This window comes from Nerophis lumbriciformis, linkage group LG13 (genome assembly GCF_033978685.3).
Source record: "Nerophis lumbriciformis linkage group LG13, RoL_Nlum_v2.1, whole genome shotgun sequence".
In the NCBI taxonomy this organism is placed as follows: Eukaryota; Metazoa; Chordata; class Actinopteri; order Syngnathiformes; family Syngnathidae; genus Nerophis; species Nerophis lumbriciformis.
Window position 1 is genome coordinate 5,523,765 of NC_084560.2, and position 24,323 is coordinate 5,548,087.

Below are 24,323 nucleotides of genomic sequence, written 5' to 3' on the forward strand. Positions count from 1 at the left end.
CTGTGGGATGTTCCAAATAAGTGTTTGATGAGCATTCCTCAACTTTATCAGTATTTATTGCCACCTTTCACAACTTCTTTGTCACGTGTTGCTGGCATGAAATTCTAAAGTTAACAAATATGTTGTCTTTGTAGTGCATTCAACTGAATATGGGTTGAAAAGGATTTGCAAATCATTGTATTCCGTTTATATTTACATCCAACACAATTTCCCAACTCATATGGAAACGGGGTTTGTAAAGCCTCATTTGACTTACCTCTGCAGCCAAACGGCTGTTCACGCCTGGAGCGATTGATGGAGTTTATTTGTCCCTAATGGGAACGTGGCGACATATTTCACTGCCTGTTTACTTTGGCTTTAGAAGCCAGCGTAGAAACATCCATCAGGTGACGACGCACTGACAAAAGCAGGGTGAGCATTACGGGTCATAAATCCAGTTTCACTTCACCGCTTTTCCCCCGTTTAACGACTCGTAGGCCGTTTAAAGTCCGCACCTTTTCTGCTGCGCCTGCATTGTCCGGACACGACTGGGGGGGCTCGAGGGCTGATTGACAACATTTGGTTTCATGTTGCTCCTTAATTCATGTGGTCATAGTTACATTCATGGAGGCTGTGCTGCGGTGCACACGCATCCGCCGCGTCCTTAGCTTAACTTAACTTACCGACTGCCACGTCAATATTGGGCCAAATCCAGAGCAAAGAATACCGGGAGTCGCCGGAGGACTCGAGTGGGACTATAACAAGAACTCATTGTTTCCCAAAAAAGAAATAATCCAAACAGTGAAGAAATCCAAGAACTCTACAGATTAGAGATGCGCGGATAGGCAATTATTTCATCCGCAACCACATCACAAAAGTCGTCAACCATCCGCATCCACCCGAATTAACATTTAATCAACACCGCACCCGCCCGTTGTTATACAGGTAAAAGCCAGTAAATTAGAATATTATCACTGTTTCCACCATCACTGATGGTGGAAACTTTACACTAGACTTCAGGCAACATGGATCCTGTGCCTCTCCTGTCTTCCTCCAGACTCTGGGACCTTGATTTCCAAAGGAAATGCAAAATTTGCATGGTTGGGTGATGGTTTGGGGTGCCATGTCATCTGCTGGTGTCGGTCCACTCTGTTTCCTGAGATCCAGGGTCAACGCAGCCGTCTACCAGCAAGTTTTAGAGCACTTCATGCTTCCTGCTGCTGACCTGCTCTATGGAGATGGAGATTTCAAGTTCCAACAGGACTTGGCGCCTGCACACAGCGCAAAATCTACCCGTGCCTGGTTTACGGACCATGGTATTTCTGTTCTAAATTGGCCCGCCAACTCCCCTGACCTTAGCCCCATAGAAAATCTGTGGGGTATTGTGAAAAGGAAGATGCAGAATGCCAGACCCAAAAACGCAGAAGAGTTGAAGGCCACTATCAGAGCAACCTGGGCTCTCATAACACCTGAGCAGTGCCAGAAACTCATCGACTCCATGCCACGCCGCATTAACGCAGTAATTGAGGCAAAAGGAGCTCCAACCAAGTATTGAGTATTGTACATGCTCATATTTTTCATTTTCATACTTTTCAGTTGGCCAACATTTCTAAAAATCCCTTTTTTGTATTAGCCTTAAGTAATATTCTAATTTTGTGACACACGGAATTTTGGATTTTCATTTGTTGCCACTTCAAATCATCAAAATTAAATGAAATAAACATTTGAATGCATCAGTCTGTGTGCAATGAATAAATATAATGTACAAGTTACACCTTTTGAATGCAATTACTGAAATAAATCAAGTTTTTCAAAATATTCTAATTTACTGGCTTTTACCTGTATATCTAATATAGACGATGCAAGGCATTAGTGAGGTTATAAAGCTTTTGCCTGTTAAAGAAAGGAGACTGATCCAATGGAGCAGAGACATTCAATGCGTGCCACGCTGTCACGGCCCAGACGCACACCAGTGAGCAATCATCTGGGAACCGCGCTGAGCGCACCTCCAAGCGCGTGGAGGTGCGGCTCCACCCGGGCTCGCGCCCGAGGCTTCAGCGCGCACCGCGGCGGCCATCCTACTCGTCGCGGCCTAGCCCTCGCGGCTCTCGCTGCCGGCGACGGCCGGGTATGGGCCCGACGCTCCAGCGCCATCCATTTTCAGGGCTAGTTGATTCGGCAGGTGGGTTGTTACTAGAGATGCGCGGTTTGCGGACACAACCGCGGAGTCCGCGGATCGGGCGGTTGAAATAAAAAAAAATTGATTTTATCCGCGGGTCGGGTCGGGCGGTTGAAATAAAAAAAAATTAGATTTTAAATAGATTCAGGCGGGTGGCAGTTAAACCAATTCGGAAATGTATATACATAGTTAAATGTTGTTACCCACATACGAAAAACGAGCAGGCACCTGCAGCATATGCCACAACAGAAGAAGAAAAAAAAAAGAGATGGACACTTTTACGGAGCGGAGAAGGGACGCCTCGCCGGGGTCCGGGACAGAGGCCCCTTCCCCCGAGAGGGCCCCACCGGGAGCCGTAGCTGAGGTGATCCGCGAGAAGGGCCCGACGCACGTCCAGGGTCACCACCGCGCCCACCGCACCGACACCCCGCCTCGTCCGCCTTTGCCGCGGCCGGCGTCACGCGCAGCAGGTAAGCAGCTTACCTGCCCGCCACCCCCGTGGCCGGGGGCTCGTAACAGGGGTCACTCCGCGCGCTCCGCCCGCGCAGCTTACCTGCCCGCCACCCCTGTTGCCGGGGGCGCGTAACAGGGGTCACTCCGCGCGCAGTGCGCTCACGAAAGGGGTGGGGCTCACCCTGGTTGATACAGACAGCAGGACGGTGGCCATGGAAGTCGGAACCCGCTAAGGAGTGTGTAACAACCCACCTGCCGAATCAACTAGCCCTGAAAATGGATGGCGCTGGAGCGTCGGGCCCATACCCGGCCGTCGCCGGCAGCGAGAGCCGCGAGGGCTAGGCCGCGACGAGTAGGATGGCCGCCGCGGTGCGCGCTGAAGCCTCGGGCGCGAGCCCGGGTGGAGCCGCCGCGGGTGCGAGGGACATCGCACCTCCACGCGCTTGGAGGTGCGCTCAGCGCGGCTCCCAGATGATTGCGCACTGGTGTGCGTCTGGGCCGTGACAGCGTGGCACGCATTGAATGTCTGTGCGGCATTGGATCAGTCTCCTTTCTTTAACAGGCAAAAGCTTTATAACCTCGCTAATGCCTTGCATCGTCTATATTAGATATATAACAACGGGCGGGTGCGGGCGTATGCGGTTTTGATTAAATGTTAATTCGGGTGGATGGCGGATGGTTGACGACTTTCTGATGCGGTTGCGGATGAAATAATTGCTTATCTGCGCATCTCTAGTTGTTACACACTCCTTAGCGGGTTCCGACTTCCATGGCCACCGTCCTGCTGTCTATATCAACCAACACCTTTTCTGGGGTCTGATGAGCGTCGGCATCGGGCGCCTTAACCCGGCGTTCGGTTCATCCCGCAGCGCCAGTTCTGCTTACCAAAAGTGGCCCACTCGGCTCACCAGGGTGAGCCCCACCCCTTTCGTGAGCGCACTGCGCGCGGAGTGACCCCTGTTACGCGCCCCCGGCAACGGGGGTGGCGGGCAGGTAAGCTGCGCGGGCGGAGCGCGCGGAGTGACCCCTGTTACAAGCCCCCGGCCACGGGGGTGGCGGGCAGGTAAGCTGCTTACCTGCTGCGCGTGACGCCGGCCGCGGCGAAGGCGGACGAGGCGGGGTGTCGGTGCGGTGGGCGCGGTGGTGACCCTGGACGTGCGTCGGGCCCTTCTCGCGGATCACCTCAGCTACGGCTCCCGGTGGGGCCCTCTCGGGGGAAGGGGCCTCAGTCCCGGACCCGGCGAGGCGTCCCTTCTCCGCTCCGTATAAGTGTCCATCTCTTTTTTTTTTTTTCTTCTGTTGTGGCATATGCTGCAGGTGCCTGCTCGTTTTTCGTATGTGGGTAACAACATTTAACTATGTATATGTCAGTCTACCCCAGGGCAGCTGTGGCTATGAAAGTAGCTTACCACCACCAGGTGTGAACGAATGATGGGTTCTACATGTAAAGCGACTTTGGGTACTTAGAAAAGCGCTATATAAATCCCAGTTATTTAAATATATATTTCCGAATTGGTTTAACTGCCACCCGCCTGAATCTATTTAAAATCTTTTTTTTTTTTTTTTTTCAACCGCGGACTCCGCGGTTGTGTCCGCAAACCGCGCATCTCTACTACAGATTGTCATGGAATAAGTATTAAAAAAAAAAAAAATTTTAAAAAAGTAATCCAAGAAATTGCAGATCATTTAGACCAGGGGTCTCAAACTCATTTTAGCTCGGGGGCCGCGAGGAGGAAATTCTATTCCCACGTGGGGCCGGACTGGTAAAACCATGGCATGATAACTTTAAAAATAAAAACAACTTCAAGATTGTTTCCTTTTGTTTTGTTTTGATTAAAAAAAATAGAACAAGCACATTATGAAAATGTACATTTTGACAAATAATTCTCTTGGCAAAACACTTCAAGTTCCTTGACAAAGAATCGGTGCGGTGTATTTACAAAGGCATTCAACTTTAAGCACTTCCTGTTAATCACTCCCATGTTGGCAGTCCAACATTAAAGACGTGTTTGGAAGAGCAAACCGAGTGTTTCCTCAAACTGCCACATTGGTGACACCCGCAACTGCCGCAACACATTCATTTATCATCATTCCATCCATCTTCTTCCGCTTATCCGAGGTCGGGCCTAAGCAGGGAAGCCCAGACTTCCCTCTCCCCAGTCACTCGGTCCAGCTCCTTCCGGGGGATCCCGAGGCGTTCCCAGGCCAGCCGGGAGACATAGTCTCCCCAATGTGTCCTGGGTCTTCCCCGTGGCCTCCTACCGGTCGGACGTGCCCGAAACACCTTCCTAGGGAGGCGTTCGGGTGGCATCCTGACCAGATGCCCGAACCACCTCATCTGGCTCCTCTCCATGTGGAGGAGCAGCGGCTTTACTTTGAGCTCCTCCCGGATGACAGAGCTTCTCACCCTATCTCTAAGGGAGAGCCCCGCCACCCGGCGGAGGAAACTCATTTGGGCCGCTTGTACCCGTGATCTTGTCCTTTCGGTCATAACCCAAAGCTCATGACCATAGGGGAGGATGGGAACGTAGATCGACCAGTAAATTGAGAACTTTGCCTTCCGGCTCAGCTCCTTCTTCACCACAACGGATCGATACAGCGTCCGCATTACTGAAGATGCCGCACCGATCCGCCTGTCGATCTCACGATCCACTCTTCCCTCACTCGTGAACAAGACTCCAAGGTACTTGAACTCCTCCACTTGGAGCAATATCTCCTCCCCAACCCGGAGATGGCACTCCACTCTTTCCCGGGCGGGAACAATGGACTCGGACTTGGAGGTGCTGATTCTCATCCCAGTCGCTTCACACTCGGCTAGTGAACCGATCCAGTGAGAGCTGAAGATCTTGGCCAGATGAAGCCATCAGGACCACATCATCTGCAAAAAGCAGAGACCTAATCATGCAGCCACCAAACCGGAACCCCCTCAACGCCTTGACTGCGCCTAGACATTCGGTCCATAAAAGTTATGAACAGAATGGGTGACAAAGGGCAGCCTTGGCGGAGTCCAACCCTCACTGGAAACGGGTCCGACTTACCGCCGGCAATGCGGACCAAGCTCTGACCCTGATCGTACAGGAAGCGGATTGCCATATTCAGACAGTCTGATACCCCGTACTCATTCAACTACTACAATTATAATATAAACAAAACAATTATCAAAAATTACACCATAGCTAACATCAATGTAACATAACTACAAACTTAACCAATGTGAAGATGGTAGCACGCCGCACCAATCCGCCTTTCCATCTTACGATCCACTCTTCCCTCACTCGTGAACAAGACTCCGAGGTACTTGAGCTCCTCCACTTGGGGCAGGATCTCCTCCCCAACCCGTAGATGGCACTCCACCCTTTCCCGGGTGAGAACCATGGACTCGGACTTGAAGGTGCTGATTCTCATCCCAGTCGCTTCACACTCGGCTAGTGAACTGATCCAGTGAGAGCTGAAGATCTTGGCCAGATGAAGCCATCAGGACCACATCCTCTGCAAAAAGCAGAGACCTAATCCTGCAGCCACCAAACCGAAACCCCCTCAACGCCTTGACTGCGCCTAGAAATTCTGTCCATTAAAGTTATGAACAGAATGGGTGACAAAGGGCAGCCTTGGCGGAGTCCAACCCTCACTGGAAACGGGTCCGACTTACCGCCGGCAATGCGGACCAAGCTCTGACACTGATCGTACAGGGAGCAGACCGACACAGTCAGACAGTCCGATACCCAGTACTCATTCGACTATTACAATTACAATATAAACAAAATAATTATCAAAAATGACACCATAGCTAACATCAAGGTAACATAACTACAAACTTAACCAATGTGAAGATGGTAGTTTTAAGCATGAAATAAAACAGAACACACAGCATTTTTATGATGGAGTTCAGGGTGCGCAACTCGCTTTCAATCAACTGCGGGCGCTGCAGGGAACTAACTACTCATCATCATCATCGGCAGTCACCCGAAGCGAGTATGACGATCCTCCTGGTAGGGGGATATCCCTTTATGGAGGATGCCTGTGCCTGTGATTAACGTGGGGAGACTGGTGCACAGACAGTCACCACACGATCCTTGACAGATCCACGTCAGGGTCCAGTGGCATGGAGTCCAAGACGTCTGGGGACCCTTACCTGCTGCAGCCTTCATCCGCCATCCCAGCCGTTGTGACGCTCCATAGGGTTAGCAATCATCCTCCGCCTGTTCCACCGTTGAGGTCTTGAGTTGTTATTTCCCCATGGATGTGGGGGTGCCTTCTTTCGCCATCGTAGTTCTTACATCTACCGTTTTCCGCCTGCTCCGCCGTTGAGGTCTTCACCGTATCCCTGGCTAGGGGGAAGTCAGGTACTAGGCCTTTGCCAAGGGCCACCTGGGGTAACAGTAGTAAAGGGGTTAACCTCCTAGTGCAGGGGTCGGCAACCTTTACCAGTCAAAGAGCCATTTTGACCAGTTTCACAAATTAAAGAAAACAATGGGAGCCACAAAAATCTTTTGAAATTTAAAATGAAATAACACTGCATACAAAGTTTTTTTTTGGCTTTGTGCTATGTATAAACCAAGGGTCTCAGACACGCGGCCCACACCTTAATATGAAAATTGAATGTTTGTTTTTATACGAATGGCGCTTGACAGCGTCATACTTGTCAACCCTACCGATTTTTCCGGCAGACTACGAATTTCTCTCTCTCTCGAACGTGCCGTGATAGTAGAGCATTTAGCGCCCACTACAACCAGCGTGCCGGCCCGGCCGCACGTTGTATGGGGCTTCTACTTGCTCACGTAAGTGACAGCAAGACATGCTTGGTTAACAGCCACACAGGTTACACTGACGGTGGCCGTATAAAACAACTTTAGCACTCTTACTAATAATGCGCCACACTGTGAACCCACACCAAACAAGAATGACAAACACATTTCGGGAGAACATCTGCACCTTAACACAACACAAACACAACAGAACAAATACCCAGAATCCCATGCAGCCCTAACTCTTCCGGGCTACATTATATACCATCGCTACCAAACCCCGCCCACCTCAACCGACGCATGGAGGGGTTGATGTGTGGGGAAGCAGGGTTGGGGTGGGGGCGGGGTTTGGTGGTAGCAGGTGTGTATAATGTAGCCCGGAAGAGTCAGGGCTGCATGGGATTCTGGGTATTTGTTCTGTTGTGTTTATGTTGTGTTAAGGTACAGATGTTCTCCCGAAATGTGTTTGTCATTCTTGTTTGGTTTTGGTTCAAAGTGTGGCGCATTATTAGTAAGAGTGTTAAAGTTGTTTTATATGGCCACCGTCAGTGTAACCTGTGTGGCTGTTGACCAAGTATGCCTTGCTGTCACTTACGTGTGCAAGCAGAAGATGCATATAACAAGAGGCTGGGCTGGCACGCTGTTTATACAGATTATAGAGTGCGTTGAATGCTGTACCATCATGGCACGCCCTTATTATTATTGTAAGGGTGAAAAACGGACAATATTAATCCCAGGAGTTTTCTGCGAGAGTCACTGAAATCCGGAAGTCTCCCGGAAAAATCGGGGGGTCGGCAAGTATGCAGCTGAGCCGCATCAGAGTGATCTCCGGAGCCGCGGGTTGCCGACCCCTGTCCTAGTGCCCCAAGACCCCCACTGCCGGATGCACTTTAACGTCATGCCCAGGACAAAACTAACTACTACGAAGATGATGGTCATGTTGACTTGAGTCTTTGCATCTTACCGTTTCGTTATTTTATCCATTGAGGTGATCGTTTACAGGGAAAGAAGTGCGTCGATGCTGCATCAGTCTGCCGCCATCTGCCGCCAGCCACACCAGGAGCAGCTGATTGCTTGCACCTGCGCTGATTGGCGTGGCAGCAGCCAATCCGGAGGGCGCTTAAAGTCAGCTGACAACTTTGTCTTTAAAGATGTGTGACGTGGGTTGCATTCAAAATTGCTATTGCAACATCCAGTGGACACATTTAGAACCGGTTTCTTTCAATTAAAAAAATATATATATTATACTTAGCAAACTGATCTTGCAGGCCACGGGCCGGGTGAAACCTGTTTGCCGGCCTGATATGGCCCACGGGGACGTATGTTTGACACCCCTCATTTAGAAACTGTACTTGTTCAAGTGAAACCAATCTGGGGACTTAGTGTTACCATGCAGCTTAACCCATGGGACAACAGCTCCCTCTGGTGGTCAGTAAAGGAACTGACTATCCTTAAAGGACTCTTTTCAACCGCCAAGGTGGCTTTGTTGCTAGGATACGACGCGCAGGGGCCGTAACTAGGGTCAGACAAACACCGAGGTCGACAATTGGTGGTGTATATATATATGTGTATATATATATATATATATATATATATATATATATATATATATATATATATATATATATATATATATGTTTATATGTGTGTGTGTGTGTTTTGTTCAGGTTGGAGTCTCAGCTGATGTCGGACATCCAGAGCATCCTGCAGCTGCTGCAGAGACAGCCCACCCTCGGCCCCCCGGCCTACAGCACCGTGACCGCCAGTCCAAACTACCACGCGTCTGCCGTCAACATTCAGCCTGTTGCCTTGACGACGAGACATGCTTTCAGCCATACGCAAACTCAAGTAAGGAAGGACGATCCCAAGTCATGACGCAATATCATGTAGTAGTACTGTAAGAGGTACTACTGTGTACACAGTATAGCATAGTGTGTACTATGAGTGTGTGCAAAGTATAAAATACTGTGTACTAGTACTGTGTACACAGTATAAAATACTGTGTACACAGTATAAAATAGTGTGTACTATTAGTGTGTGCAAAGTATAAAATAGTGTGTACTACTAGTGTGTACTACAAAGTATAAAATAGTGTGTACTAGTACTGTGTACACAGTATAAAATAGTGTGCACTAGTACTGTGTACACAATATAGCATAGTGTGTACTAGTACTGTGTACACAGTATAAAATAGTGTGTACTATTAGTGTGTACAGCATATACAAAAGTGTGTGCTATAAGTGTGTACAAAGTGGAAATAGTGTATACAGCATATAAAATAGTGTGTACTATTAGTGTGTACAACATATAAAAGAAGGGTGTACTATTATTGTGTATACAAAGTATAACAATGTATTCTATAACAGTGTAAAAAGTATAAAATAGTGTGTACTACTACTGTCTACAACGTATATAATAGTGTGTAGTACTAGTGTGTATAAAGTATAAAATAGTGTGTAATATTAGTGTTTACAAACTATAAAATAGTGTGTAATATTAGTGTTTACAAACAATAAAAAAGTGTGTACTATGAGTGTGTACAACATTTAAAATAATATGTAATATTAGTGTGTATAAAACATAAAATAGTGTGTACTTTTAGTATGTACAAAGTATAAAATAGTGTGTACTATTAGTGTGTACAAAGTATAAAATTGTTTCTTGTCCTAGTGTGTACAAGAATTCCTGAAAGTGTACACCAATAACAACAACAACACCCCCATCAACACCAAGAACATCACCAACAACACCAAGAACATCACCACCAACAACAACATCAATAACAACACAAACAACATTGCCACCAACAACATCACTAACAACAATAACACTAAGAACAACAACATCAATAACAACACCAACAACAGCGCCACCAACAACACCAAGAACATCACCACCAACAACAACAACAACATCAATAACAACACAAACAACATTGCCACCAACAACACCAACAACATCACTAACAACAATAACACTAACAACAACAACATCAATAACAACACCAACAACATCACCAACAACAACACTAATAACACCACCAAACACAACAACACTAGTACCAACAACAACACTACTAACACCAACAACACTAACAACAACATCACCACCAACCACAACATCAATAATAACAACAACAACATAAAAAACAACAATAACAACATCAACAATGACAACAACATTAACAGGTGCATCAGAGCCAGAACAAACAGACTCAGAGACAGCTTATTTCCCACAGCTGTCACCATCTTGAACTCTAACTTATAATAATAATAATACAACATCCTACCCTAATACCCTACTGTGCAATATTACCCTTCGAGTGCAATACGTCCCACACTGATTGTTATTTATTACTCCGGTACTCTTGTCCTGTTCTGTATATTGTACAGTATTTTGTATTTCTATAGTGTTTTGTATATTGTACAGGATTGCTTATTATTTTTATTGGATAGTTGTCTGTTTATTTCAATTGTTAGTTTTATCTTTATTACTTCTTGTGTAATTTATTTTTACCTCATATTTGTTCCCACTACCGCACCTTAACTTGGAGTCCTTAATCTCCTTATATATAATGACAATAAAGTCCATTCTATTCTATTCTATAAACAACAACAAAAACATTAAAAACAGCAATCATAAAAACAACAACATTAACAACAACAATAACAACAACAGTAACAACAATGACAACAACAACAACATTAACAATAACAAAAACAACATTAATAACAACAACACCAATAGTGTATTCACTTGTGTCAAACACAGACAACATTAACAACAACAATGACAACAACATTAACAACAACAACAGCAATAGTGTACTCACTTGTGTCAAACACAGACAACAATAACAACAACAATGACAACAACATTAACAACAACAACAGCAATAGTTTACTCACTTGTGTCAAACACGGACAATATTAACAACAACAACAATTACAACAGCAACATTAACAACAACAACAGCAATAGTATACTCCCTTGTGTCAAACACAGACAACATTAACAACAATAACAATGACAACAACAACATCAACAACAACATTAACAACAACAGCAACATTAACAACAACATCAATAGTGTACTCACTTGTGTCAAACACAGAAAACATTAACAAAAACAACAACACTAACAACAACAATAACATCAACAACAACAGCAATAGTGTACTCACGTGTGTCAAACACAGACAACATTAACAATAACAAAAGCAATAGTGTACTCACGTGTGTCAAACCCAGTCTGCAGTGAGCACGTGTTGACTGTAATAACAACAACAACAACCCAGTCTGCAGTGGGCACATGTTAACTGTATTATCAACAACAACATTAACAACAACAACAACCCAGTCTGCAGTGAGCACATGTGTTAACTGTAAAAACAACAACATTAACAACAACAACAACCCAGTCTGCAGTGGGCACATGTGTTGACTGTAATAACAACAACAACATTAACAACAACAATAACCCAGTTTGCAGTGGGCACATGTGTTGACTGTAATAACAACAACAACATTAACAACAACAACAACAACCCAGTCTGCAGTGGGCACATGTGTTGACTGTAATAACAACAACAACATTAACAACAACAACAACCCAGTCTGCAGTGGGCACATGTGTTGACTGTAATAACAACAACAACATTAACAACAACAACAACCCAGTCTGCAGTGGGCACATGTGTTGACTGTAATAACAACAACAACATTAACAACAACAACATTAACAACAACAATCACCCAGTCTGCAGTGGGCACATGTGTTGACTGTAATAACAACAACAACCCAGTCTGCAGTAGGCACATGTGTTGACTGTAATAACAACAACAACATTAACAACAACAACAACCCAGTCTGCAGTGGGCACGTGTTGACTGTAATAACAACAACAACAACCCAGTCTGCAGTAGGCACATGTGTTGACTGTAATAACAACAACAACAACAACCCAGTCTGCAGTAGGCACATGTGTTGACTGTAATAACAGCAACAACATTAACAACAACAACAACAACAACCCAGTCTGCAGTGGGCACATGTGTTGACTGTAATAACAACAACAACAACATTAACAACAACCCAGTCTGCAGTGGGCACATGTGTTGACTGTAATAACAACAACAACATTAACAACAACCCAGTCTGCAGTGAGCACATGTGTTGACTGTAATAACAACAACAACATTGACAACAACCCAGTCTGCAGTGGGCACATGTGTTGACTGTAATAACAACAATAACATTAACAACAACAGCAACAACATCAACCCAGTCTGCAGTGGGCACATGTGTTGACTGTAATAACAACAACAACATTAACAACAACAACAACCCAGTTTGCAGTGGGCACATGTGTTGACTGTAATAACAACAACAACATTAACAACAACAACAACCCAGTCTGCAGTGTGCACATGTGTTGACTGTACTAACAACAACAACAACCCAGTCTGCAGTGGGCACATGTGTTGACTGTAATGACAACAACAACATTAACAACAACAACAACCCAGTCTGCAGTGGGCACATGTGTTGACTGTAATAACAACAACAACATTAACAACAACAACAACCCAGTCTGCAGTGGGCACATGTGTTGACTGTAATAACAACAACAACAACCCAGTCTGCAGTGGGCACATGTGTTGACTGTAATAACAACGACAACATTAACAACAACAACCCAGTCTGCAGTGAGCACATGTGTTGACTGTAATAACAACAACAACATTAACAACAACAACATTAACAACAACAACCACCCAGTCTGCAGTGGGCACATGTGTTGACTGTAATAACGACAACAACAACAACCCAGTCTGCAGTAGGCACATGTGTTGACTGTAATAACAACAACAACATTAACAACAACAACAACCCAGTCTGCAGTGGGCACGTGTTGACTGTAATAACAACAACAACAACAACAACCCAGTCTGCAGTAGGCACATGTGTTGACTGTAATAACAACAACAACAACAACCCAGTCTGCAGTAGGCACATGTGTTGACTGTAATAACAACAACAACAACATTAACAACAACAACAACCCAGTCTGCAGTGGGCACGTGTGTTGACTGTAATAACAACAACAACATTAACAACAACAAAAACCCAGTTTGCAGTAGGCACATGTGTTGACTGTAATAACAACAACAACATTAACAACAACAACAACCCAGTTTGCAGTAGGCACATGTGTTGACTGTAATAACAACAACAACAACCCAGTCTGCAGTGGGCACATGTGTTGACTGTAATGACAACAACAACATTAACAACAACAACAACCCAGTCTGCAGTGGGCACATGTGTTGACTGTAATAACAACAACAACATTAACAACAACAACAACCCAGTCTGCAGTGGGCACATGTGTTGACTGTAATAACAACAACAACAACCCAGTCTGCAGTGGGCACATGTGTTGACTGTAATAACAACGACAACATTAACAACAACAACCCAGTCTGCAGTGAGCACATGTGTTGACTGTAATAACAACAACAACATTAACAACAACAACATTAACAACAACAACCACCCAGTCTGCAGTGGGCACATGTGTTGACTGTAATAACGACAACAACAACAACCCAGTCTGCAGTAGGCACATGTGTTGACTGTAATAACAACAACAACATTAACAACAACAACAACCCAGTCTGCAGTGGGCACGTGTTGACTGTAATAACAACAACAACAACCCAGTCTGCAGTAGGCACATGTGTTGACTGTAATAACAACAACCCAGTCTGCAGTAGGCACATGTGTTGACTGTAATAACAACAACAACAACAACCCAGTCTGCAGTGGGCACGTGTGTTGACTGTAATAACAACAACAACATTAACAACAACAAAAACCCAGTTTGCAGTAGGCACATGTGTTGACTGTAATAACAACAACAACATTAACAACAACAACAACCCAGTTTGCAGTAGGCACATGTGTTGACTGTAATAACAACAACAACAACCCAGTCTGCAGTGGGCACATGTGTTGACTGTAATAACAACAACAACAACCCAGTCTGCAGTGGGCACATGTGTTGACTGTAATAACAACAACAACAACCCATTTTGCAGTGGACACATGTGTTGACTGTAATAACAACAACAACAACCCAGTCTGCAGTGGGCACATGTGTTGACTGAGTGTTGTCACACTGTCACCAGGGTCCTGACCCCAAAGTGAAGACGGCCTTCCAGGAACCCAAAGAGTCTGTGGCCAGCGTGAAGACGCCCGCAGAGAACAACCTTTTACCAAAACCCACAGAAGCCCAACACCAACTTATTCCAACATCCTCCTCTTCCAACCTCACCTAGACTGGAGACCACCGACCCGTCTCAGACCCAGAGCTGCCAAGGCCAAAAACCTCCTAACCTCTGTCGAGCGCGGAGTGGTCCGGAAGTCCCTTTTAGATCCGCATGCTGCCACAATCTTCATTTTCAGTCGCTTGCTACAACATTCCATTGACATCTGAGGATCCCAACAACACCCAGACCCCTTCGGACCACTCTAGTCCTCCTGGTATATGCAAAACTGTACTGTACGTCTGGACATACAGCACAGATCCACCAACGCCCGTTTTCCTCCAGAGTCACTTCTAGATCTTCTCATGAGACTTCAGTCGGATGTTGTACAAAAACAAAGCACTGTAAGAAAGTACAAACCCCAACACCAGAGAAGTCGTCACGTTGTGTAAATGCTAAATAAAAACAACTTATATTCAATTGAATAGACTGCAAAGACAAGATATTTCATGTTCACACTGAGAAAACTTTATTTTTTGCAAATATTAGCTCATTTGGAATTTGATGCCTGCGACATGTTTCAAAAAAAGCTGGCACGAGTGGCAAAAAAGAGTGAGAAAGTTGAGGAATGCTCATCAAAGACTTATTTGGAACATCCCACAGGTGAACAGGCTAATTGGGAACAGGTGGGTGCCATGATTGGGTATAAAAGTAGCTTCCGTGAAATGCTCAGTCATTCACAAACAAGGACGGGGCGAGGGTCACCACTTTGTCAACAAATGCCTGAGCAAATTGTTTAAGAACAACATTTCTCAACCAGCTATTGCAAGGAATTTCACCATCTACGCTCCGTAATATCATCAAAAGGTTCAGAGAATCTGGAGAAATCACTGCACGTAAGCGGCAAGGCTGAAAACCAACATTGAATGCCCGTGACCTTGGATCCCTCAGGCGGTACTGCATCAAAAAGCGACATCAGTGTGTAAAGGATATCACCACATGGGCTCAGGAACACTTCAGAAAACAACTGTCAGTAACTATAGTTGGTCACTACATCTTTAAGTGCAAGTTAAAACTCTACTATGCAAAAGCAGAGCCATTTATCAACAACACCCAGAAATGCCGCCGGCTTCGCTGGGCCTGAGCTCATCTAAGATGGACTGATGCAAAGTGTAAAAGTGTTCTGTGGTCTGACGAGTCCACTTTTCAAATTGTTTTTGGAAACTTTGGACGTCGTGTCCACTGGAACAAAGAGGAAAAGAACCATCCGGACTGTCAGCATGTGTGATGGTATGGGGGTGTATTAGTGCCCAAGACATGGGTAACTTACACATCTGTGAAGGCGTCATTAATGCTGAAAGGTACATACAGCTTTTGGAGCAACATATGTTGCCATCCAAGCAACGTTGTCACAGACGCCCCTGCTTATTTCAGCAAGACGATGCCAAGCCACGTGTTACAACAGTGCAATATGAAGGCTAACATTTTAGAAGGGAGACTGTTGAACAACTTAAGCTGTACATCAAGCAAGAATGGGAAAGAATTCCACTTCATAAATGTGTCTCCTCAGTTCCCAAACCTTTACTGAGTGTTGTTAAAAGGAAAGGCCATGTAACACAGTGGTAAAAATGCCTTTTTTGCAATGTGTTGCTGCCATTATTTGCAAAAAATACCAAAGTTTCTCAGTGTGAACATGAAATGTCTTGTCTTTGCAGTCTATTCAATTGAATATAAGTTGAAAAGGATTTGTTGTATTCTCTTTTTATTTACCATTTACACAACGTGACAACTTCACTACTTTGGGGGTTTGTAGTGTGCCCAAACTCAGGGGTTCTCCAACTACGGTGCAGGTGGTCTCTCCTCAGACAATCTGAGACCCTCGGGGCAAAAACGTAAACACCCGAGTGATGAGAGTTTGGATGAAAAGTCAGAGGGCTGAACTTTTTGTTCCACTTCCAACTGGATCTCCTCCCTGGAGTTGAAAAAGGACTTCCGATCCAGTCCAGCGATCCTGCAGGTCCAGGGTTCTGAATGCATACATATCGCGGCATATTCGGCATTTCATACCAGCAAGCACACCACGGCATGCTCACCACTGAGTCACACATGTACAAGTTGATTTGAAAGGAAGGCAGCATGATATTGCCCACAGTGTATGTTCCAGCTCCATGTACCCACTAGTGTACCACTAGTGTACCACAGCGTGTACCAACTTGTGTACCACTAGTGTACCACAGCGTCTACACTAGTGTACCACAGCGCGTACCCACTAGTGTACCACTAGTGTACCACAGCGTCTACACTAGTGTATCACAGCGTGTACCCACTAGTGTACCACAGCGTCTACACTAGTGTACCACAGCGTGTACCCACTAGTGTACCACAGCGTCTACACTAGTGTACCACAGCGTGTACCCACTAGTGTACCACTAGTGTACCACAGCGTCTACACTAGTGTATCACAGCGTGTACCCACTAGTGTACCACAGCGTCTACACTAGTGTACCACAGCGTGCACCCACTAGTGTACCACAGCGTCTACACTAGTGTACCACAGCATCTACACAAGTGTACCACAGCGTGCACCCACTAGTGTACCACTAGTGTACACCCACTAGTGTACCACTAGTGTACCACAGCGTCTACACTAGTGTATCACAGCGTGCAGCCACTAGTGTACCACAGGGTCTACACGAGTGTACCACAGTTACACTAGTGTACCACAGCGTGCAGCCACTAGTGTACCACAGCGTCTACACTAATGTACCACAGCTTGTACCCACTAGTGTACCACAGCGTCTACACTAGTGTACCACAGGGTGCAGTCACTAGTGTACCACAGCGTGCAGCCACTAGTGTACCTCTAGTGTACCACAGCATCTACACTAGTGTACCACAGTGTGCACCCACTAGTGTACCACTAGTGTACCACAGCGTCTACACTAGTGTATCACAGCGTGTACCCACTAGTGTACCACAGCGTCTACACTAGTGTATCACAGCGTGTACCCACTAGTGTACCACAGCGTCTACACTAGTGTACCGCAGCGTGTACCCACTAGTGTACCACAGCGTCTACACTAGTGTACCACAGCGTGTACCCACTAGTGTACCACTAGTGTACCACAGCGTCTACACTAGTGTATCACAGCGTGTACCCACTAGTGTACCACAGCGTCTACACTAGTGTACCACAGCGTGCACCCACTAGTGTACCACTAGTGTACCACAGCGTCTACACTAGTGTACCACAGCATCTACACAAGTGTACCACAGCGTGCACCCACTAGTGTACCACTAGTGTACACCCACTAGTGTACCACTAGTGTACCACAGCGTCTACACTAGTGTATCACAGCGTGCAGCCACTAGTGTACCACAGGGTCTACACGAGTGTACCACAGCGTCTACACTAGTGTACCACAGCGTGCAGCCACTAGTGTACCACAGCGTCTACACTAATGTACCACAGCTTGTACCCACTAGTGTACCACAGCGTCTACACTAGTGTACCACAGGGTGCAGTCACTAGTGTACCACAGCGTGCAGCCACTAGTGTACCTCTAGTGTACCACAGCATCTACACTAGTGTACCACAGTGTGCACCCACTAGTGTACCACTAGTGTACCACAGCGTCTACACTAGTGTACCACAGTGTGCACCCACTAGTGTACCACTAGTGTACCACAGCGTCTACACTAGTGTACCACAGTGTGCACCCACTAGTGTACCACTAGTGTACCACAGCATCTACACTAGTGCACCACAGCGTGCACCCACTAGTGTAACACAGCGTCTACACTAATGTACCACAGCTTGTACCCACTAGTGTACCACAGCGTCTACACTAGTGTACCACAGTGTCTACACTAGTGTACCACAGCGTGCAGCCACTAGTGTACCACAGCATCTACACTAGTATACCACAGCGTCTACACTAGTGTACCACAGCGTGTACCCACAAGTGTACCACAGTGTCTACACTAGTGTACCACAGCGTCTACACTAGTGTACCACAGCGTGCAGCCACTAGTGTACCACATCGTCTACACTAGTGTACCACAACGTCTACACTAGTATACCACAGCGTCTACACTAGTGTACCACAGTGTGCATCCACTAGTGTACCACAGCGTCTACACTAATGTACCACAGCGTGCACCCACTAGTGTATCACAGTGTCTACACTAGTGTACCATTAGTGTACCACAGTGTCTACACTAGTGTACCACAGCGTGCAGCCACTAGTGTACCACAACGTCTAAACTAGTGTACCACAGCGTCTATACTAGTGTACCACAGCGTCTACAGTAGTGTACCACAGTGTGCACCCACTAGTGTACCACTAGTGTACCACAGCGTCTACACTAGTGTACCACAGCGTCTACACTAGTGTACCACAGCATCTACAGTAGTGTACCACAGCGTGCACCTACTAGTGTACCACTAGTGTACCACAGCGTGCAGCCACTAGTGTACCACTAGTGTACCACATCGTCTACACTAGTGTACCACAGCGTTTACACTAGTGTACCACATCGTGCAGCCACTAGTGTACCACAGCGTCTACACTAGTGTACTACAGCGTGCACCCACTAGTGTACCACTAGTGTACCACAGCGTGCAGCCACTAGTGTACCACATCGTCTACACTAGTGTACCACAGCGTTTACACTAGTGTACCACATCGTGCAGCCACTAGTGTACCACAGCGTCTACACTAGTGTACTACAGCGTGCACCCACTAGTGTACCACTAGTGTACCACAGCGTGCAGCCACTAGTGTACCACAGCGTTTACACTAGTGTACCACAGCATGCAGCCACTAGTGTACCACAGCGTGCAGCCACTAGTGTATCACAGCGTCTACACTAGTGTACTACAGCGTGCACTCACTAGTGTACCACTAGTGTACCACAGCGTTTACACTAGTGTAGCACAGCGTCCAGCCACTAGTGTACCACAGCGTGCAGCCACTAGTGTACCAGAGCGTCCAGCCACTAGTGTACCACAGCGTGCAGCCACTAGTGTACCACAGCGTGCAGCCACTAGTGTACCACATCGTGCAGCCACTAGTGTACCACAGCGTCTACACTAGTGTACTACAGCGTGCACCCACTAGTGTACCACTAGTGTACCACAGCGTGCAGCCACTAGTGTACCACATCGTCTACACTAGTGTACCACAGCGTTTACACTAGTGTACCACATCGTGCAGCCACTAGTGTACCACAGCGTCTACACTAGTGTACTACAGCGTGCACCCACTAGTGTACCACTAGTGTACCACAGCGTGCAGCCACTAGTGTACCACATCGTCTACACTAGTGTACCACATCGTGCAGCCACTAGTGTACCATAGCTTCTACGCTAATGTACCACAGCGTTTACACTAGTGTACCACAGCGTGCAGCCACTAGTGTACCACAGCGTGCAGCCACTAGTGTACCATATCGTGCAGCCAATAGTGTACCACAGCGTCTACACCAGTGTACTACAGCGTGCACCCACTAGTGTACCACTAGTGTACCACAGCGTGCAGCCACTAGTGTACCACATCGTCTACACTAGTGTACCACAGCGTTTACAGTAGTGTACCACATCGTGCAGCCACTAGTGTACCACAGCGTCTACACTAGTGTACTACAGCGTGCACCCACTAGTGTACCACTAGTGTACCACAGCGTGCAGCCACTAGTGTACCACATCGTCTACACTAGTGTACCACATCGTGCAGCCACTAGTGTACCACAGCTTCTACGCTAATGTACCACAGCGTTTACACTAGTGTACCACAGCGTGCAGCCACTAGTGTACCACAGCGTGCAGCCACTAGTGTACCATATCGTGCAGCCAATAGTGTACCACAGCGTCTACACTAGTGTACTACAGCGTGCACCCACTAGTGTACCACTAGTGTACCACAGCGTTTACACTAGTGTAGCACAGCGTGCAGCCACTAGTGTACCACTAGTGTACCACAGCGTTTACACTAGTGTACCACAGCGTGCAGCCACTAGTGTACCACAGCGTGCAGCCACTAGTGTACCACAGCGTGCAGCCACTCACATTCTTGCTTGTGTTCTCTGACGTGTGACTCAGGGCTTATGGAGAATTGCACTGCAGTTTACAGTATGAAGAATATTTACAGTATGAAGAATATTTACAGTATGGAGAATGCTGTCCTTGTTGCTATTTCTACAAGGTGCATTATTAGGACTTAGGTATCATTTGTAGTCCCAGCATGGTTCTTCTTCGTGGATTTAGTCCTCCTTTTGCACCACTTGCTCGCCCAAAGTAGCAGACAGCACGTCAAGGTCGTTGCGGCACATGGACAGCGTGGTGCCTAGACCGAGGACACCAAGTATTCTTACAATATGGAACATATCACCAAGGTCTCCTCTCCCAGCACCATTCTGGTGGAAACACCGCGAGGAACCGCAAGAAATCACATTGCCAGATGGATCTTTCAACAAAAAAAAAAAATCTATTTTTTTTACTGCTATACTGGTAATTCTTTTTTAGAAAGTAGTACTTGTTTGTTTTGAAACTGTGGGATCAGCAATAAATGGAGACTCTCAAAAAGAATTGTGAATGAATCTGTTTGTACATTCTCACTTTTTACGCACCAAAATTCATCTATTTGTTCAACTTCTTCTCCACATTTTGGCGCTCTACCGTCCACATTTTTCACCCCCGATTCAAACCGTCCCAATTTCAAACCATTCTGTCAGGTTCAAACACTGATGACATCTATTAAACGAGACAAGGAGCAAAGAAATAAACAGAGACAGAATTCAATTTTGCTCAATTGAGGAGAAACGTGTCGACCTGTAACCTTTTACAGTGTCACCCACGCTCTGGCGAAAGATTGTACGCCACCTCTTTTTATTTGGATTTTCCCTGTTTACATAACAACAGCTGTTTCTAAAAGAATGGGGAGTATGTAAACAGTCATTGTTTTCGGTCACATTAACACAAAAGAAAAAGATGCCTCCTGGATTCAGCTTGGGCAAGTCTTGGATCACAATAGATAACCCCCCTCCCGTCTCCTCCCATCGTACACAATGGAATTTTCCAAGCCTTTGCTTGGTGCAACAAAGACAACCTCTTGTCTGTTCATTGGAAACTTAGGAGAACGGAAAGTTCTTTGATAATTTACATACAATTTTTCTGACATTTCCCTCCTGTTTATCAAATAACTTCCCCATAATCTCCTCATCCCCATAACTTCTTCTTGCAATTTTCAGTTAATGGTTCATTTCCCTAGGACCAAGTCATGCACTTTGGCTAACCCTGTGGTAAATTTTAAATGTGCTTTATAAATACAGTTGATTTGATTTGATTTGATATGTTAACACTCAGAATTGAACATCAATTTTTTCCTCATAATTATGACATTTCTGGAAACAAATCAGGAACACCATCCAGGTAGGTATCCTCGTCATCATATTCATCTTCCTTGTCGTCCACCAGGAAGTGCATCTGAACAGCTTTATCAGCTGCTGGGCTAATCGCTGTGGTAATCAGATGGTTAAGCAGAGAACACAGACCGGGAATACAACAACATCCACACAACGTCAGTATTGCTGCAAACACGGCCATAGATACTAGATACCAAAGACTTGTATTTGCCAAACACGTCCAACCACCCCTCCCACGTAGATGTATCTACCTGCACTGGCTTCCTGTGCACTTAAGATGTGACTTTAAGGTTTTACTACTTACGTATAAAATACTACACGGTCTAGCTCCGTCCTATCTTGTCGATTGCATTGTACCATATGTCCCGGCAAGAAATCTGCGTTCAAAGAACTCCGGCTTATTAGTGATTCCCAGAGCCCAAAAAAAGTCTGCGGGCTATAGAGCGTTTTCTATTCGGGCTCCAGTACTATGGAATGCCCTCCCGGTAACAATTAGAGATGCTACCTCAGTAGAAGCATTTAAGTCCCATCTTAAAACTCATTTGTATACTCTAGTCTTTAAATAGCCCCCCTGTTAGACCAGTTGATCTGCCGTTTCTTTTCTTTTCTCCTCTGCTCCCCTTTTCCTTGAGGGGGGGGGGCACAGGTCCGGTGGCCATGGATGAAGTGCTGGCTGTCCAGAGTCGGGACCCGGGGTGGACCGCTTGCCTGTGCATCGGCTGGGAACATCTCTGCGCTGCTGACCCGTCTCCGCTCGGGATGGTGTCCTGCTGGCCCCACTATGGACTGGACTCTTACTATTATGTTGGATCCACTATGGACTGGACTCTCACAATATTATGTCAGACCCACTCGACATCCATTGCTTTCGGTCTCCCCTAGAGGGGGGGGGTTACCCACATATGCGGTCCTCTCCAAGGTTTCTCATAGTCATTCACATCGACGTCCCACTGGGGTGAGTTTTCCTTGCCCGTATGTGGGCTTTGTACCGAGGATGTCGTTGTGGCTTGTGCAGCCCTTTGAGACACTTGTGATTTAGGGCTATATAAATAAAGATTGATTGATTGATGATCTATGCCTGAATGCTCTTTCAGTTTACCGTTAAGGGTGTGCAGGCCTTCCAGGGCTTTGGTCAGGCTACCTTCTGCATCAGTGTTGTTTGGTATGAAGTGCAACACTGTTCATCTCCTTTTTCCGCTAACACATACTTGCCAACCTTGAGACCTCTGATTTCGGGAAGTGGGGGGGGCGTGGTTAAGAGGGGAGGAGTATATTTACAGCTAGAATTCACCAAGTCAAGTATTTCATATATATATATATATATATATATATATATATATATATATATATATATAAGAAATACTTGACTTTCAGTTAATTCTATATATATATATATATATATATATATATATATATATATATATATATATATATAAGAGAAATACTTGAATTTCAGTGTTCATTTATTTCCACATATACACACACATAACACTCATCTACTCATTGTTGAGTTAAGGGTTGAATTGTCCATCCTTGTTCTATTCTCTGTCACTATTTTTCTAACCATGCTGAACACCCTCTCTGATGATGCATTCTGCTTCGTCTCCTTGTTGTGTGCGCAGTTGTGCACTGCACTCTCTAAAAGCTCTAGATGTTATTATCACATATGCATGTACAGTAGATGGCAGTATTGTCCTGTTTAAGAGTGTCACAACATTGCTGTTTACCGCAGACGAACTGCTTTACGGTATACAAAAACGTGACTGCTGTTGTTGTGTGTTGTTGCCGCGCTGGGAGGACGTTAATGAAACTGCTTAACAATAAACCCACATAAGAAACTAAGAACTCGCCCTCGATCATTCTCCAGTTATAACGTCATTGGGCAGGCGCGCTGTTTATATTGTGGGAAAGCGGACGTGAAAACAGGCTGTCGACACGACACTCAGGTCCGCCTGAATTTCGGGAGATTTTCGGGAGAAAATTTGTCCCGGGAGGTTTTCGGGAGAAGCGCTGAATTTCGGGAGTCTCCCGGAAAATCCGGGAGGGTTGGCAAGTATGCGCTAACATGTCCAGCGCCATACGGTTTTGAAAAGCCATAAGAGAGGTGGCGGCGACTTGATCAGTGACGGCTTCAAATCCGGCCTGTGTCCAATTTCCTAATCTCTGTACGTTGTAGTGGACGTAGTTTATTCAGTTTATTCCTCGCCCCATCCTTGTTTGTGAATGACTGAGCATTTCATGGAATCTACTTTTATACCCAATCATGGCAC

General features: G+C 45.9%; 1 protein-coding gene across 1 annotated transcript in view; it reads left to right on the forward strand.

Annotated features, from left to right (window-relative positions):
* LOC133613886 (voltage-gated inwardly rectifying potassium channel KCNH7-like) overlaps nt 1–15,131 on the forward strand; it is a 193,329-nt gene extending 178,198 nt beyond the window's left edge. Inside the window, exons 14-15 of the mRNA XM_061971768.1 lie at nt 9,024–9,204; nt 14,551–15,131. Coding sequence (XP_061827752.1) covers nt 9,024–9,204; nt 14,551–14,700 — 331 coding nt within the window. The 3' untranslated portion in view covers nt 14,701–15,131. The remainder of the gene's footprint in view (nt 1–9,023; nt 9,205–14,550) is intronic.
* Nucleotides 15,132–24,323: the final 9,192 nt, after the last annotated feature.